General features: G+C 54.0%; 8 protein-coding genes across 8 annotated transcripts; 3 read left to right on the plus strand and 5 right to left on the minus strand.

Annotated features, from left to right (window-relative positions):
- Window positions 1-77: 77 nt before the first annotated feature.
- KRP23_8563 (General transcription factor IIH subunit 5) lies at window positions 78-467 on the minus strand (the record flags this gene model as incomplete). Its single annotated transcript, XM_067894018.1, has 3 exons — window positions 78-209; window positions 282-333; window positions 433-467. The coding sequence occupies 3 exons, from the start codon at window positions 465-467 to the stop codon at window positions 78-80; spliced, it is 219 nt and encodes a 72-aa protein (XP_067743492.1).
- A 373-nt stretch (window positions 468-840) lies between these two features.
- KRP23_8564 (Secreted RxLR effector protein) lies at window positions 841-1,353 on the minus strand (the record flags this gene model as incomplete). Its single annotated transcript, XM_067894019.1, has 1 exon — window positions 841-1,353. The coding sequence occupies one exon, from the start codon at window positions 1,351-1,353 to the stop codon at window positions 841-843; it is 513 nt and encodes a 170-aa protein (XP_067743493.1).
- Window positions 1,354-2,159: 806 nt separating this feature from the next.
- Window positions 2,160-3,384, plus strand: KRP23_8565 (Endonuclease III-like protein 1; the record flags this gene model as incomplete). The annotated part of the gene is made up of 5 exons (XM_067894020.1): window positions 2,160-2,486; window positions 2,555-2,678; window positions 2,746-2,986; window positions 3,059-3,173; window positions 3,232-3,384. The coding sequence occupies 5 exons, from the start codon at window positions 2,160-2,162 to the stop codon at window positions 3,382-3,384; spliced, it is 960 nt and encodes a 319-aa protein (XP_067743494.1).
- A 1,463-nt stretch (window positions 3,385-4,847) lies between these two features.
- On the minus strand, window positions 4,848-5,656 carry KRP23_8566 (uncharacterized protein; the record flags this gene model as incomplete). The annotated part of the gene is made up of 2 exons (XM_067894021.1): window positions 4,848-4,882; window positions 4,948-5,656. 2 exons carry the CDS (start codon window positions 5,654-5,656, stop codon window positions 4,848-4,850), a joined length of 744 nt encoding a protein of 247 aa, XP_067743495.1.
- A 602-nt stretch (window positions 5,657-6,258) lies between these two features.
- KRP23_8567 (Tyrosine-protein phosphatase DSP1) lies at window positions 6,259-7,133 on the minus strand (the record flags this gene model as incomplete). Its single annotated transcript, XM_067894022.1, has 5 exons — window positions 6,259-6,339; window positions 6,422-6,538; window positions 6,601-6,702; window positions 6,763-6,920; window positions 6,992-7,133. The coding sequence occupies 5 exons, from the start codon at window positions 7,131-7,133 to the stop codon at window positions 6,259-6,261; spliced, it is 600 nt and encodes a 199-aa protein (XP_067743496.1).
- Window positions 7,134-10,658: 3,525 nt separating this feature from the next.
- On the plus strand, window positions 10,659-11,027 carry KRP23_8568 (putative tyrosine-protein phosphatase DSP4; the record flags this gene model as incomplete). The annotated part of the gene is made up of 3 exons (XM_067894023.1): window positions 10,659-10,685; window positions 10,748-10,864; window positions 10,947-11,027. The coding sequence occupies 3 exons, from the start codon at window positions 10,659-10,661 to the stop codon at window positions 11,025-11,027; spliced, it is 225 nt and encodes a 74-aa protein (XP_067743497.1).
- Window positions 11,028-13,500: 2,473 nt separating this feature from the next.
- KRP23_8569 (Bifunctional purine biosynthesis protein ATIC) lies at window positions 13,501-15,351 on the plus strand (the record flags this gene model as incomplete). The annotated part of the gene is made up of 1 exon (XM_067894024.1): window positions 13,501-15,351. One exon carries the CDS (start codon window positions 13,501-13,503, stop codon window positions 15,349-15,351), a length of 1,851 nt encoding a protein of 616 aa, XP_067743498.1.
- A 395-nt stretch (window positions 15,352-15,746) lies between these two features.
- Window positions 15,747-17,120, minus strand: KRP23_8570 (CDP-diacylglycerol--serine O-phosphatidyltransferase 2; the record flags this gene model as incomplete). Its single annotated transcript, XM_067894025.1, has 1 exon — window positions 15,747-17,120. The coding sequence occupies one exon, from the start codon at window positions 17,118-17,120 to the stop codon at window positions 15,747-15,749; it is 1,374 nt and encodes a 457-aa protein (XP_067743499.1).
- Between the last annotated feature and the right edge of the window lie 161 nt (window positions 17,121-17,281).

Here is a 17,281-nt window from a genome sequence, read left to right on the forward strand (position 1 = left end):
AGCAGAAGAGCAACCGAAGCTGCACAGACCCCTTTGCGCACCCGAATCGGATACAGATGTCGTAGATATCATGTTATCTATTGAGTGGGTGGCTGGTACGTGTTCTTCTCGTTCCACTCGTCCATCTTCTTCTCGATGAAGGCGATGACCTTCGGGTCTGGCACAATAAATAGGTGCGTGTCGTCCAGATCTTCAATCACAAAGCGTTGCTGCAGTCCACAGCCACGATACAAACTGTCAGCATAAGCGAGTATCCTCTAAACTCCCATTGAAAGACCAACCTGGACGGCCGTCTCGTTAAGGTGCAGTAGATATTGCTTCGTCGCCGGGTCGCTGCGTAAAACGAGAGTTAGAGAGGGAGATGGAAGTGAGGACAGACACAAACTCCAGCGCCATGCATTCGCTTCATCCACCAGGGGTCAAGTCGCTTACCATTTGACCAGCACGCCCTTGTTCGCGGTCGGCATCCTTGGCTGCAGAGCTGAGCGCTGCAAAGTTGGTGTGACGTACACTATGAAGGCTGCAATCATTTCGGTACATATCGTCCACTGCACTTCAGCTCATTGAGCCCCAGCCTGGGATATCGATCGACCACTCGCTCGCTCGATTGATCGAGAAATCCCAGCAACGTCGGGTTATGGAAACCGAGATACAATGTGCAGCAGCCAACGACGCAGGGGGGGGGGGATGCAGGGACGCGTGGCGTCGAGGTTCTAGGCAAGCCGCACCCCGTTTGGTACAAACTCCGTCGACGACAGTTTGTATGAACCTGCAAGATGAACCTCCCCTCAACGAAAACTCTGCATGCACACGAAGTGACGCAAGAACCGTTTTATTCATTTAATTTTTTTTTGGCGCAGCCTTCTTCTCTTGCTCGTCCATCTGCTTCATCCAAACTTCGGGCTTCAGGATGGTACCTCTCTTGTTTTGTGCTAGTAACCACAGATCGTCAAACCCCTCGTAGCGCAGATATGTCGGGTCCTTCTTCAGCTCCTCCAAACTTTTTCCAAGGAAGCCATACTCCCTGGCCAGAGCTTGCGGATTTTTCCCCTCCTTCAGCCAAGCCTTGTGTCGCAGCTTCTTCGCGAGTGTTTGCATTTCCCACTTCTCTGCGAGATTGCTCCAATACGCCAACGTCTTCGCTCTCACAACCCCTCTTTCTTCCGCATTGTCGTCTTCCTCTCCACCTCCATCGGGTGGGCTTTCCCTCAGGGACCGTTTGCTTGGACCAGCGTTCTGAATTGTACCGAGGGTCCCTTTCATCTGGGCAGAGTCTGGAGTCGTCGAGAATGCGTCGCTCGCAGCAACTAGTAGGGCAGCCGCGAGCACCAACACAGCAGCGTATCGTCTCATGCTTGTTTTACAAATGAGGTGACAACGTTCGGTTCTGCTGAGCACGGGGCGTCATCACAAGTTGTGTGATTCACAATAAACATTGCACATCAAGGGATACAGAGGTACAGTTTTACCGTAAGCTTATACAATATTAATAGTACATGTGTGATTTGCAGAGGATTAGGACAGCGGAGGATAGCGCGAAGAGTGAGGTAAGAGAGGGTTCTTGAGGAGGAAGTCGGCCTGGAAGATGGCTTGTGTATTGGAGGAGAAGCTGAGAAGTTGAGGACTGGAAGTCCTCGGAGGGGATAATAACCCATACCTTGACTGGTCTACATTGCACGGGATACAAATCCCTAGTACTACTTGAGTACTGTGATAAAGCGTAGGCACGTCGGAGATGCATATACTTTAACAACATGTAGTACGGCCGCCGTACGGCGTGCTCGAACGTCGCGACGTTACATCCCGCGGGGATGTTTATCGCTGGTTCACACTGTGAACTTCAAGCGCCAACAAACAGGATGACCGTACTGCAGCTCACTTGTCCTTTTGCCTCTACAACTGTTGTTGTCTAACATGCGTTTAGAGATTGGCATGCCAGACGAGTTGTCTGACCTAGGAAGTCAAAGATGCCGATTTTCCTTCGAACTCGCGAGTCTGGCTGTATTTGCTGTAGTTCGTGTGAAGACCACAGCACCACATAAGTCCTACATAAATAATGTTGGTGGTGCATTTGTTTGATGCGCAGCATCTTACTCCCACTGGGACGAGCTTCCGCCACTTCATCCGCCACCAAGGCCCTCGTAACGAGACTAGGGATCATGCGTCTACGCAGCAGGGGCCCTGCAGACGGCGATGTCAGGGCTGACCGGAAAGAAATCGTCATCAAGACGGAGGTGGAGCGTCCTCCCTCTCGTCATCGTATCAAAACTGAAGCAAAAGAAGTTGGCGGCGTAAAGCGCGAGAAGGTCGAGCAAGACAAGAAAAACGCTCCACAGGCCAATAAAAGGGCAAAGAAAGCTGCTGGCAAGAATAAACCCAAGAAGCGAGTGCCTCGCCAGGAGCCCAGCAACTGGAAGGAGATTCTACGAGGGATTGAGGAGATGCGGGCCAACAAGGACGCAGAGGTGGACAAATACGGCTGCGAGGTGCATCTTTAGAGGGCTAGAGGTTGTAACACAGGGTCGGGTGGCTAAGTGTTACGCGGTGGTTGCAGGTCTTCTTCGACGAGAGCTTCCCCCCGCAGGAGTGTCGCTTCCACGTGCTGATCGCGGCCATGATGAGCAGCCAGACTAAAGACCCGGTCAATGCCGCAGCAATGGGTCGTCTTATTAAGCACGGTGAGCTGGATATTTGTCTTCTGGACAAGGTGTAGTAAGAACTGAAGATTTTCGCTTGTGTTGATAGGGTTGACTGTGGAGTCGATGCTCGAAATCGACCAGCAGGAACTCGCACAGCTGATCAGGCCTGTGGGATTCTTTAATCACAAGGCGAAGTACATCAAGCAAACTGTTGCAATTTTGAGAAAGCAGGCTGAAGCCGATGGGAAAGACGTCGTTGAAATTCCGGACACATATGAGGGACTCATTGGGTTGCCTGGAGTCGGGCCGAAAATGGCGACGCTTGTCATGAATTGCGCGTGGAACAAGTATGTCGCGCTTTAGCATTGTTACATCTGGTACTACCGGTAGCTTGCTAACTTGGTGTTTCTTGAACACAGTGCGGTTGGAATTTGCGTGGACACGCACGTCCACCGTATTTCAAATCGCCTTAAATGGGTGAAGACATGGAACAAGAACAACCCAAAGTCGCAGAACCCCGAAAAGACTCGAGCCGTACGAAAGATGATGCATGTTGAACTGGAAATCAGTCTGGCTGACCCCTAAAATGCAGGAACTGGAGGATTGGCTGCCAAAGGAACACTGGGGCCCCATAAACCCGTTGTTAGTTGGTTTTGGCCAGACTATTTGCCTTCCACGCGGACCCAAGTGCAGCGAGTGTAAGATCCGCGGCGTCTGCCCGTCTGCAAACAGCTCCGCAATTTAGTCCTCAATCGTAGCTTCACATCAGGATGTATTGCAGCGCATAGAAGCTTGGGAATGTATTATATATATTCCACCAGCAGTGTGTCATTCAGACGCAAATCATGTCGTTAAATGTCCACCATCTCCAGGGGCTCAGTGGGAGAAGTAATCGCATGGGGGGATTGACCAGAAACTGACGCATCCATGACTCCATTTGAGGGCAGTGCGCCCCCTGATACTGACGAAGCTGGTGGCGAGGGGCTTGTTGAGTGAGCGCTAACCACGAATGGGCCACGATGCCTGGAACGATCTCCATTCACTGAAAAATAGCGATGCATCCAACTCGTTTGCAAAATCTGAGCAGTATTGCCATCGATTGGCGTGCACACACCCCTCTGAAAATCCCAATTATCATCAAGTCGATACGCCAATAACGAATCTGCAAGTCCACCAGTCTTGTCCTCGATGCTATCGCCGTTGAAAACTGCAGTGTGGCCATAATCTTCGGGTGGGTCTTCATAATCCTCTAGTCGGAACACGTGGAAAGTAACCCGACGAAACCTTACGTCGCCAGCATCAGCAAGCGATGGTAGCAACGAGGCTACGGCGGTATCAATTGCCGATGCTTCCTCTGCGTTACAACTTACAGTGCGAACCTCAACGTCGCTACCGAGAGATCGATACAAGCGTTGCAGATCACCTATGTAAGGCGCACCCAATAGAAGTTTCTGATTAAACAGCTTTGAGCCTGCATCCATTCTTGGTGAGCTGTCCGTTCCAGCACTCGCTTCCATAGCAAAGCGTGCTTCCTCACATTCGGCTGATGATAGCCGTCTAGAGCAGACCAAGTCTGTCACCCGTAACTCTCCACCTACTTTCACCAAGCTAAACGCCAGTTCCAGTATTGTGTTTTTGCTCGCTGGAAACCCCAACGATTGAATCGAGCAGTTGCATATGACCAGGTCAGCTTGACCCAATAATTTCTTCAACGCGCCGCCGCCTAATTCAGTTGACGACGATGACATACCACCATATTCTCCGACTATGAATTTCATGTTCACGTCGGGCATCCCCAGTGTTTCAAGGCAATAGCTCTCTGCAGCTTGTTCGGCCAAATAAACACTCGCAGGATTTGCTTCTACGCAGGTGACAAATCCGCTGGCTCCGACCGACGCGGCTGCGAGGAAAGCCTTGGCGACACTGCCGAACCCCACAACAGCAACACGTACCCCAGCTATGCCACCTATCAGATCGTCATCCGTGGCTGAGCCTTGACACGAACAAGCGAGCCCACGAATACTGTCGGGGAGCTGCTCCAGACGTGCAGCTTTCGTCGATGAAGGCATTGCTGCCTTTTCTTGATACCATTGCGCGGAGCACAGCTCTGATTTTTGTGAGGCCATTGAAGGTGCTGAATCCACTGTCGAGTCCAAAGTGACGGACTGTTGGTTTGAAGGATTTTCGTTACCATCTTCGACAGAGTTCTCAGTCATGGTCGAATACTCGTTTGCAACTTGTGTCTGCGATAAACCAGCAGCCAAGAGAGTTGCATTCCAAGCACCTATTGGTGCTGACTCCGAGCTACCTGGATCAACTCCAAGCGGCTGTTCCAGCGGTAGCGCAACCTTGTTCGCAGGTTTTCGTAGACGAATACAATGGCGGTGCTTAAATCTTGCCAACCAACCAACCGACAGCACGAGCTTATCATCCGACACGCTATGCACTTGTTTCAGTCGTTGCGCTTCCTCAAGAATCAGCGCTTCAGTCAGCACTCGTCCCTGGCCACCTCCACTTGGTTGAGGAGCACTTCTTCTCTCTCCATTGACTGCATTGCTCACCCCACCTGTGTTACTAGACTGCGCCTCTCCTCCTGCATCTGTCACACTCCCATTGCCTTCATCTTCACCTAGATGAGCCGTAATAAACTTGACGAGATCCGCTTCAAACGCCGGGAAAAGCGGACGTCGACGCCGCTTCATGTCGGGGTTCCTGGGCGCGTCGCCTCCTTCCTGTCCGCCGCGCAGCAGTTTCCAATCCATCGAGATGATCTTAGACAGCGTCGAGCGGCCCACGGACCAGCCGAACTGCGTCGCCACCTCTCGGCGCAGAAGCTCCTGGGACGGCGCCAGCTCCCCGCGTGTCTTGCAATCGTTCACCTTCTGCTCGCAGAAGCTCTTGGCGATGGACTTTTCGCGAAGCGTCAGCGACTTGCGCGCCAGCTTGCGCTTGCTGCCAGGCCGCGGGTCCGCGTCGACATCGCTAGTGGCAGTGCTGTCCTTGACGAAGCCGTCCATTTTCTGATAGAAAAGCGAAAATTGAGTCGTGATTGGATTCCTGAAACAGCGATTATTTTGGATATTCCAAATCGAGACGAGATATGTTGGAGATTTTATGGATATTCCGCTACAATTTGCTTCTTAGCACTGCCGCGCGTTGGCAACGCGAACGAAGGCGACCACACACCATAATTCAGGGCACACGATTACTCAAATACCTACGACTTCTGTCGAGGCAGTCAAAAGAGGCACCACCGTCGGTGATGAGTCACGTACAGCCACCGAGTCGCGTACTGATACCGGCCCGTTGCGGTCCTGGCTTCGGAATTCTAGACATCTTGTACTAGTACGCCGTAAAGTTGCCACGAACGAAGTGAAGTAAGGCTGTTTGAGGCCAAAACAAGATAGTACGAATCCCTGGCCGGAGCCGCACACATGGGGCGAGGCGCAAACCACCGGTTACACGACTTGTGATCGCATCTCTAGCAAAGCAAGCGAATGACAACCGAGACCGTGTGATCTGTCCGAGACTTGCGCTTCATTGCCCTCCCGTTGGTGTATTTGAAGATACCCTCCGCTCTTTTACAACCCTGCAATGCTAGCCTCCGACAAGCACCGGGCTACAGACCAGGCCAGTTTGGCAAATTCTCAGTCAGACTCTCTTCTTCCGTGACGCGTTCAGTCTTAAATAATTCGATGAACTAAACGAACAAGTACATGAGAACAGTACCAAAGCGTTAAGGGCAAAGCACTTGAGTCAGAGACTGATAAAGTGACGTCCACCTGTTGATCCATCATGCGGGGCTTGGGCGCCGAGAAGCGAATGTACTCGTCAAAGATGGAGCTGAAAGCCCAACGCTGCACTTTGCGCAGCGAACCAACCAGACAACCCGTGCGATGCTGCAAAAACAACATTTCAGTTAGTCTCTGTCGCACCCAATGAAGCAGTGCGTCGAACACACCTTTCCCTTATTGCAGTGAATCAGCATGGGGTGGTTGCGCTTGTCCAGTACGGCCTTAAGCGCCGCCACGATGCCGTCCTCGGGGATGTCGACGAACGGCTCCTGTTTCGTCATATATGAGAAATATCATATCCACTTGAAATATATCTAAAGTTTGCTGACCTTGTTGCCCGGCACGCCGAACTGCAGCAACTTGATCCCGTGCATGCGGTTGAACTCCGTGTTGGCCAACGGGTAGTCCTCCAGCACGAGCGTCAGGATGGACTTGAGCTGCAGCGACTTCTTGAGGAAGGCGAAGTTCTTCTTCTTGGGGAATCCACCTGCATTTCGTCATATCTATATGATCCATCATATAGACTCAATCAGCCCATTGGTAGCGGGAATCACGCACTTCGGTAGAGCCCCTTCTCGATCATGGCGAAGTTTTCGGGCGGGATGAGCTCCTCGTACTCTCCATCTTCCTCCTCCGCCGCCTTGACGCGCGCTGGGTCGCCTGCAAGCACCACGGACGACGACGACAGCGTCGCCATCATCGTGCAATAATTGCGAAATGCATTTAAAGTGTCGGGTATAAATACAGAATCATATCGGGAATTTTTATCACTACATCCGTTTTTTAATGGATAAGTCCGTTTTGTTTATATAATTTCGCCTGTGAGACTTGATGGCGTTGACAAATTGAGCGCGAAAAGTTTGCCAAACCTTTGAAACCAAATTTTTGCATGGCATATGTTTTCACAGGTTTTAGCATTTTTTTGATTTTATGAAGTCTCACAGGCGAAGTTATCCATACAAAACGGTGTAGTGATAAAAAACGATGTCGGGCGCTCCAGGTCCCTCCAGTCGGAGAAATTCCACTTGCCCAAAACTCCTCCAGCCAATTCGTCCCCCCCAGTACGTTGTCGCGCTCTAAGAGAAAGTCAACGACTTAAGAGCACTTGGCACTGAAGGTGGTGCAGGCAACAGCCTTAAGCACCAGGAGTGTTATTGAGTCGCAGCCCGTAGATTCTCGGAATCAAAAGAATGAACAGGTTTCTTCTAGAGAAGCCTCGTGAGACTAAACCTCAACCAACGGCAGCGTCCTCGTCCCAGCTTGTCTGGTTGAAGTTGACCAATTTCTCTTACGCTCGCTAGCGTGCCAACGTCCCCTCGGCCAGGCCGGGGAGTAGCGGAAAACGCCGCTCTCGCCACCGTTCGAATGTACACACGTCATACCGAATGCCTACAGAACTCGGAAGTACGCTGCCCGTCCGCGACTAACCCCATCAGAGAAGTTCCAGATTCGCAAGCGATACCAGAATGGGGAGAAAATTACCCAGCTGCATCAAAGCACGGGACACGCCCGCAGCACGGGATCGACTCCATCGTTCACGCCCAGCCCAAACAAGACGAGTCCAAGTCAGATGAACCCAGACTGTTGTATTGCATGGTCCTATTGTTGGAGCACACGTCGTTGAGTATGACCAGCACATGTGGTCTGTTGGCTTGCAAAACAACTGGAAAGTTGAGATAGATACCCGCGGTAATGTTCATCTGTAGCGTCAACACACACAGGACCGGGATTCTGCAACTTGAATTTTTGCGCTTTTGCACAATCACCACAATAGACGGAGCTGTTCTGCGTGGCGGCTTGGAGCTTCGTTGGCTCAAGAGTTTGTTTGCGGTGAGGACGAGAGAGAAATGGAGAGGAGATGAAGGTGATTTGAGGTTTTCGGGATCCCGAGTTTTGGAGTTTTGGATCACCCAGTGCTGCGCTGCTTTCGTCCGGACCGGTAAGAAGGACATCAAGGCCGTCTGTGAGGAGCACCCGGGCTGGAATCGACGGACGGTCGCCCATTACTACGCCATCTACGAACGATGGGAGAGCTTGCAGCCCAGGTGTGGCATTGTGGCACCGGTCGAGCAGGCTTATCAGCCGGTTCTTCTACCGATAACCTCCAGTAGGGATCATATACGGTACAGATCAGATTTTGTACATATGTCGGTTTTGCAGGGATCAGCTTTGGGATCTGAAAATGCATGGTTTTCTGTAGTCCACGTGGCCCCTCCACCAGGGAGGTGTTTGCGTGAAGGAGGTTCATTTGGCAAAATGCAATCGCCAGGACAAGATCCCCCGGGCAACGCCGGCGGTTTTGAGCCTTCAGGAAGTGTTGTACCGGGGCGTACCAGGGGTCAAGTGCGTCAAGAGAAGACTGCTTGCTATTTCGGTGGCTACAAGTATACGCGTGCATGGGCGTCGTCGAGGAAGATATCGTTTCGCTGCAGCCATTGGCCTCAAGGGTGCTTCGGGACCATGGCGTTCTTCGTTGGAACGATGGGCTACACGGTTGGGCGTCCCCACACCTGCCGTAAGGTCGATGCTACTGGGGATAGCCTTGCCGACGTCATAGTACAATGAAGGATAGAGTTGACACGATGGCCGTCGAACAGGTTGCGCTTCCTGCGCGACGCGTATGGGATGCAGTGCGAATTGAATTTTACGGTGCAGATAATGGAAACGTCGTGCGCGGGCTATCTGAGCCCCAAGTTCTTCGCCGTGTGTACCAAGCGAGGTGCTGACACTTCAGTGAAGATGTACATGGAGCAATTGAAATTCCGCCACTTTCTTTGGCGCTGAACGAAGCCGTTTCCATCTTTCAGTTTCACTACGTCACGATTAACCGAGAGAATCTAAACAAGCCAACGTGACTAATTGGTTGGGCGCACCCTTCCCTTGTGAATCTACTGCGCTACCATGGAACTACAATTTTCGTCGACGGTACATTCCGTTGCGCACCCCGTGGCTACAAACAGTGTGTGGTCATTATGGTGCACGACTGAGCTTCGGGGCTCTTTGTACCTGTGTACTACGTGTTGAGCGCTTCTCGTAGTAGGGATTCATTTTGGGACATGATACACTTTGTCGTACAAGGCACGGATCAACAGTTGGAGCCTGCTGAAGTAGTATGCGACTTCGAGAGCGCACTAATTGATGCCTTGCAGACGCAATTCCCCAATGCGATCGTCATCGGCTGCCTTTTCCACCTGAAACAGGCGCACAGGCGCGCTATGAAAAGGTTCCTGATCTCGGAAAAGGAGTGCGGTATAGCTATGGCGCGTGGTGTTCTCGACATGCTTACTGTCATTGAGTAGAGTCTCATCGAGAATGGCATTAAATGGGTGAAGCGTGAGATTCGCCAGCGTTGTGGTGCAGCTGGAATCGAGTATTCCAAAGCTAAGTGGCGTGGGTTCTGGGATTACTTCCAGCGGGCGTGGCTAGAACTGTACGACGTAAGTGTGTGGAACGTGGTCGGTCTGAATAATGAACTCGTGGGACGTACGAATAACCCGCTAGAGAGGTTTAACAGGGAGCTCAACGATCGCTTTCTTAAGCCTCGTCCTAGTTTGGCGACATTTGTTGGAGTGGTTAAGACACTCTCGGCTGAATACATACAGCACCTTGCTGACATTCCCCGTGGAGCCCAGTCCGTGAACGAATTCAGCTGCCTGTGCCGGTCGATATCCCGGCTGACATCGCTGATGACTCTGACGACGACGAGCCTACAGCAATCGAGATGGTATCCGATGGATAGACGGACGAGGAGGGCAAGGCTAACGATAAGAACGAGGAGGAGCAGTTTCTGTAGGGGCTCGCAGTCCACACCAACGAGGACACAAGGATATTAAGCCTGCAGAGCTAACGTTGCAGAGCAAACAGGTAAAAGTAACTTAGTGAGTGCAAGATCTAACAAAGAGAGACTAACTCACGTAAGCTACCTCAGCGCAGTTGCGTTTCAGACGCACACGGCTCAGGCGCACCTTGATTCGATCAAGCGCGAGTTCGAGCAGCTCTGGGAAGATGGACGGGTGCTTCAATGGGCCTCGAGGCGTACTGCTTGCTTCATGTACTTGGGGGAGGACGAGGACGAAACAAAGTACCCACCGAGAGAGCAGGACGAGTACGTTGTTGATGTGTAAGATGTGGTTGAACGTGCGCGCTATTGTTCAGCAGATGCCCATGAGCGAAGTCAATGAAGGCATTGCTATGATGCGTGAGGGCCGTGGTGCGCTACCACCCCATGCTGATTCACCGCAATAAGGGAAAGGTGTGTTCGACGCACTGCTTCATTGGGTGCGACAGAGACTAACTGAAATGCTGTTTTTGCAGCATCGCACGGGTTGTCTGGTTGGTTCGCTGCGCAAAGTGCAGCGTTGGGCTTTCAGCTCCATCTTTGACGAGTACATTCGCTTCTCGGCGCCCAAGCCCCGCATGATGGATCAACAGGTGGACGTCACTTTATCAGTCTCTGACTCAAGTGCTTTGCCCTTAACGCTTTGGTACTGTTCTCATGTACTTGTTCGTTTAGTTCATCGAATTATTTAAGACTGAACGCGTCACGGAAGAAGAGAGTCTGACTGAGAATTTGCCAAACTGGCCTGGTCTGTAGCCCGGTGCTTGTCGGAGGCTAGCATTGCAGGGTTGTAAAAGAGCGGAGGGTATCTTCAAATACACCAACGGGAGGGCAATGAAGCGCAAGTCTCGGACAGATCACACGGTCTCGGTTGTCATTCGCTTGCTTTGCTAGAGATGCGATCACAAGTCGTGTAACCGGTGGTTTGCGCCTCGCCCCATGTGTGCGGCTCCGGCCAGGGATTCGCACTATCTTGTTTTGGCCTCAAACAGCCTTACTTCACTTCGTTCGTGCATGATTACTTTATCATCGTAGCGCTTCAACATGCATTCTCGGGTGCTTCGAAGCTATCAAAGCCACTTGATCAAGTGGCTTTGATCAGTTTTGAATTTGCTTCAAACCATTCACAACCCCCACCCCAACAAACGTACACTACAATGGCCCCCAACTCTGCTGAGGCTACCAAGATGACCTACCGCATCCTGGGCAATTCCGGTCTGCTAGTATCCAAGTTTGCCCTTGGATCGTGGATGTGGGCCAGCGACGAGTACACAGCGGACGCATGGTACAAGATGATGGTTACTGCGTTCCAAGGTGGCGTGAACTTCTTCGACACGGCCGAAAACTACGGTGAGACGCTGGCTGAGCGTAACATGGGCAGCGCCATCAAACGGGGAATCGAGGAGGGTGCCTGGAGTCGCGAGGACCTCGTGGTGACCGCCAAACTGTTCGCTGGGACGATCGCCTGGGACCAGTCTAGCCCGAACGCCCAAGGGCTGTGCCGCAAACACGTCGTGGAAGGTCTCAAGGCTTCACTTGGTCGGATGCAGCTTGAGTATGTCGACGTCGTCTTTTGCCACCGCCCCGATGCACTCACTCCAATTGAGGAAACCGTTCGTGCCATGAACTTTGTCATCAAGCAAGGGTGGGCGTTCTACTGGGGAACGAGTGAGTGGCTTGCATCGGATATCGTGGAGGCGTGCGAAATTGCGGACCGCCTCGGACTGATTCGCCCGCTTGTGGAGCAACCGCAGTACAACATCTTCGAGCGCGACAAGGTCGAGTACGAGTTTTTGGACCTGTACAAAAAGTACAAGCTTGGTCTCACCGTGTGGTCTCCGCTGTGCTCGGGGACGTTGACCGGCAAATACAGTGCGCCCTCGGAAGGCTCCCGCCTTACGACGACTACGCTCAAGGCAGGACCGCCAGTTCCGTTGGACCGCTTTGCAGAAGAAGTCGAAATGGCTGACAAAATGAAGCCTATCGCGAAGGAATTGGGCTGCTCGCTCCCGCAACTTGCTCTCGCGTGGTGTGTCTCGAACGAGAACGTGTCCTCTGTACTCCTTGGGGCTAGCCGTCCGTCACAGCTGGAGGAAAACCTGAAGGCGTTGGCTTTCGTGGACAAGATCACGTCGGAAGTGAAGGCGAAGATCGATGGTATCGTCAACTTTGTGCCACGAGTGCCTCAACAGGACGCTCTTGCCAACCTCCGAGGCCGCCATTTGTAGCTTCCGCTCGAAGACATACCGAGGTGGTGTGGGTAAGTAAACCATTCATATTTCTCGTGTTGAAGGCACGAGGTTGTATAAAGGCTAGGACCTCGACCGTTGCATCGCTACGGAGGCACACAGACCTCGGATGTAACAAAACCTCAATGATTTAACAATGCCTTTGTTTCTCAAACGTTACTGGAAAATGCACTGCACCGCTTGCTCGTGGCGCCCCGTTGTTTCTTCGTCTCGTCATCAATTTCATGTTCTGTAGCGCTCAGTCCGTTCATGTCCTGCAGCACCCGTCCATCGCGATTAGCAGTAAAAGAATCTACCAAACGGACGACCGAACAGGCAGCTAGGGCCGTAGATGCCGCGACCAAACGTGTTCCAGTAGCCGATCGGGTAGCGCCATCCATAGCGGAAGCCGCCACCGTACGGGAACATGAAACGGTAGCGATAGCCGGGAAAGAAACGACGCCCACCACCGATGAACTGCTCCTTGATCGCAGATGGAATGGGCTCCTGGCCACCGACGAGCGTCACTCCAGCTGGGACCTCCTCCAGGATGTTGGGAGCCACGTTATCCGCATGGGCGAAACTCAGGACAGCAACCAGCATGAACAGCAGAGCGAGGACTGAGCGCTTGAACATGGCTAGCAGGACTGCGGTCGGTGGGGGTAGTGAAGACTGGTGTGCTGGAGCTCAAAAAGAGGAATGAACTGGAGAAGGAGCAGAGCAAACCGATGAAAAGCGACGCAGACCTTTTCGTCGATATCGCGCGGATTTCCGACTTCAACTTGTCAAACCGATCCTGCACACGTCACAGATATGTGGACCACTCATTTCCTCCATTTTGCAAGGCTCCTATTTCAACCAATCGTGTCGCATATGCTAATTTGTAGCCAATTAGAGATAAGTCGAACACGCCGTCCAAAGCAGTGGTGCAGATCATCCAAAGTGAAGAGCTCCGTGGCCCATTCTCCAAGCCTCCAAGCGTCTCCAAGCTCCAATCCACCATGAGCCACATCTTGCACGCCGTGTCCACGGGCTCGCAGGCCTCGCTGGTGCCCATCAAGCGCGCGTTGTTGTCCGTGTCGGACAAGACGGGCGTCGTGGAGCTGGCCACGTACCTGTCACAGCACGGCGTGGAGCTGCTGTCCACGGGCGGCACGGCCAAGGCGCTGCGCGACGCCAAGCTGCCGGTGGTGGACGTGTCGACGTACACTGGCTCGCCCGAGATCATGGACGGCCGCGTCAAGACGCTGCACCCCAAGATCCACGGCGGTCTGCTGGGCGTGCGTGGCAACGCGCAGCACGAGGCCGACATGGCGGCCAACGGCATCCAGAACATCGACCTGGTGGTGCTCAACCTGTACGCCTTCGAGGCGGCGGTGCGCAACGGCGGCGACTTCGACACGTGCATCGAGAACATCGACATCGGTGGTCCGTCCATGCTGCGCTCGTCCGCCAAGAACCACAAGGCCGTGGTCATCTGCTCCAGCCCCACGCAGTACCCAACGCTCATGCAGGAGCTCGAGACCAACAAGGACTCGTTCAGCACGTCGCTACAGTTCCGTCGCAGCTGCGCCGCTGCCGCCTTCTCTCTCGCAGCCTCGTACGACTCGGCCATCTCGTCGTGGCTCAACGGCCAGCTGGGCTCCGCGGCTCCAACGGTCACCCGCGTGTACAAGAACGAGTTCCCCCTCAAGTATGGCTGCAACCCGCACCAGAACCCGGCGGCCATCCTCAGCCGCGTGGGTAGCAAGCTGCCGTTCACGGTGCTCAACGGCACCCCTGGCTACATCAACCTGCTGGATGCCGCCAACGCCTATCAGCTTGTGCGTGAGCTGCGTCTGTCGCTCGGCCTGCCCGCTGCCGCTTCGTTCAAGCACGTGAGCCCCGCAGGTGCTGCCGTGGCTGTCGACCTCGAGGACGGCCTCCACGCCGCCTACGAGGTGGGCAACGTGACGCTCACCCCGCTGTCGCTCGCCTACCTGCGTGCCCGTAACGCCGACCCTCTGTCGTCGTTCGGTGACTTTGTCGCTGTCAGCGACGTCGTGGACGAAGCCACTGCCAAGATCCTCAAGCGCGAGGTGAGCGATGGTATCATCGCCCCGGGCTACGAGCCGGCTGCCTTCGAGATCCTCAAGGCCAAGAAGGGCGGCAAGTTCATCGTGCTCGAGGCCGACGCCAGCTTTGCTCTTCCGGACATTGAGTACCGTGAAGTTGCTGGCATCACGTTCGCCCAGAAGCGCAACGACGTCCTCTTCTCGGCCGAGAAGCACCTGGCGGACGTCCAGACGACTGGCGCGGGTCCTCTCACGGACGCCAAGAAGCGTGACCTGGCCCTGGCTGCTATCACGCTCAAGTACACGCAGTCGAACTCGGTGGGCTACGCCAAGGACGGCCAGATGATCGGTGTGGGCGCCGGCCAGCAGTCGCGTGTCGACTGCGTGAAGCTCGCTGGTCGCAAGGTCGCTATCTGGCACCTGCGTCAGCACCCGAAGGTGCAGGGCCTTGTCTTCAAGAGCGGCGTCAAGCGTCAGGAGCGCGTGAACGCTCGTGTGCGCTACATCGAGGGCGACATGGCACCTGCTGAGCTCGAGACGTTCAACGCGCTCTTCGAGACTGTCCCGGAGCCGCTTACGGCTGCGGAGAAGGAGGACTTCCTCAACAAGCTGACGGACGTGAGCCTCGCGTCTGACGCCTTCTTCCCGTTCCGTGACTCCATTGACCACGCCACGAAGCTTGGCGTCAAGTTCATCACCCAGCCTGGTGGCAGCACTCGCGACTCTGACGTGAAGTCCGCCTGCGAGGAGTTCGGCATTACCATGGCCTTCTCCAACCTCCGTCTCTTCCACCACTAAGTTGGAAGCACTGGAGAGCGATGACAAGGCTGCGGAGCTGCTTGGGCGCCCCCGCGTTGTTCACATTGAGCGGTCTGGGCGTGCTCTCGCGCTTGCAGCCTCTCTCGTGTAGGTGACACGTCCTCCCGACGAGTGTTCGCTGGCATGTAATCAGTTGTTATTTTACTAATGGACCGCATGTTTGCTTTCCCATGTTACGATTGAGTCTTGACACGCGCATTCCTCCGAGCGCGCGCGGTTGTATCGACAATCAAATTCCACGGCGCTCTATTGTTTTGCGGGTGGCTTACCTACATGTAGCTGCCTCTATCTCTTCATTCCTAACACCTGTTCACGACTTGCCCAAACAACGTGCGTCACCTTTCACCGGTACTCGTGCTGCTGCTCGATGCGCTCTACTGCGTCTTCTTCTCCTCGGTCTCGAGGCGCTTGTTGATGAACATGAAGTAAATCGTCGAGCCACCAACAAGGATCGCAAATATCGCTGCCCAAATGAGCTTCACGTAGAGCGGAAAGGGCTCCGTGAACATGCCTTGGCCATGCTTGAAAATCACCAGCAGCTCGGTGAGAACAACCGCAACGCCGAGCCACGCGCGTGGGCCCAACTTCTTGACGGGTGTTCTCTTGCCTCCGCGGTAGCTCATCGTGAACGAGCAGAAGATGTAGTATTCCGCCACCGCGTAGCTTCCAGCCGAATACCAGATAGCAAGACGGTAGATGTTAACATTGCTGCTCGCAGGCACCCACAGCACCGTCTTGAGGAAGAACGAGTTGAGCATCATAATGGACAGGATCGTCACCATCGACATCACGCGCCAGAAGCGCTCCGCCGATCGGAAAATCTTCCAGTCGTACGCCATCCAGTAGGCCGGCGTGAACTGCGCCAACGCACGCTTCGCCTTGCCCGATAAGTTGGGGATCTTGCGGATGCCCACCCAGTTAAAGCGGCGCATCTCGAAGTAGCGGCAGATCTTCATGCCCAAGTAGATACCCGCGGCGTTGCACGTGAAGATGTCAAAGAAGAGGTGGTCCCACCAGCACTCGTTAAAGTTCGCCAACCAGTGGCTGAACGTGATCTCGTACAGTTCGAACATGACGCTCAAGATCCATGAGATCATTTTGCTGCGGACCATAATGGACCCGACAATCCATCCGAAGAAGTGCATGATCACGAACCGATCCAAGAACGTCGCCTTGATGTTGGCAAACTGCGAGTCCGGGTTCTCGGGCGTGAACACGCGGCAGTCGGCAGCGTACGACGTTTCCGGCAACTCGACTCCGAGCCTCGAATCAAAGACCTTCATGAACTGGCGCGCATCGTTGGTGCGCAGGAACAGCAACAGGATCAGCAACATCTCGTACAGGATGAAGAGACCCGTGAGCAGCCTCCACACGATGGGGTGCGGGCGCACGAAGTGGCCGTCGGGCAGCTGCAGCGTGCAGTACGTGAGGAAGAAGGCGCAGGCGTACTTGACGCCGCGCTTCACGTCGGCCGCGTACTGCTCCGCCGGGTCCTCAAGCTGCGCCACAGGCTCGTGAAACGCGGCGTAGACGATCCAGAGCATGAGCAGGAAGCCGGCGGTGAGCGTGTGCGGGCTGCTGATCCACTGGTCCTCGTTGTCGTCGTCCACCTCGACCGTCTCCTCCATACTCCACTTGCGGTTCTCGTAGTTGCTACGCGGTTGCGTGCCGTAGACCTCCGGGTCGTCGTCCAGGTCCGAGTTGCGGCGGGAGCGCAGCACTCTGCGCTGTGCCACCTCGTCCTGCATGGCACTTTGGTCAGTGTTTGTTCTGATCTGAGGCGGAGCTCTTTTTGGTGGATGCAATTTGGTGACGCACTTTTATTGTCTAGTGTCACTGACGGTACTCACTGCAAGATAATTGGCTTGGAGGTGGCAGATTTTTGTTATGTCTTCTACAGTAGGTAGAT

This window comes from Phytophthora ramorum (assembly GCF_020800215.1).
Source record: "Phytophthora ramorum isolate Pr-102 chromosome Unknown Phyram_PR-102_s0007, whole genome shotgun sequence".
NCBI lineage: Eukaryota > Oomycota > Peronosporomycetes > Peronosporales > Peronosporaceae > Phytophthora > Phytophthora ramorum.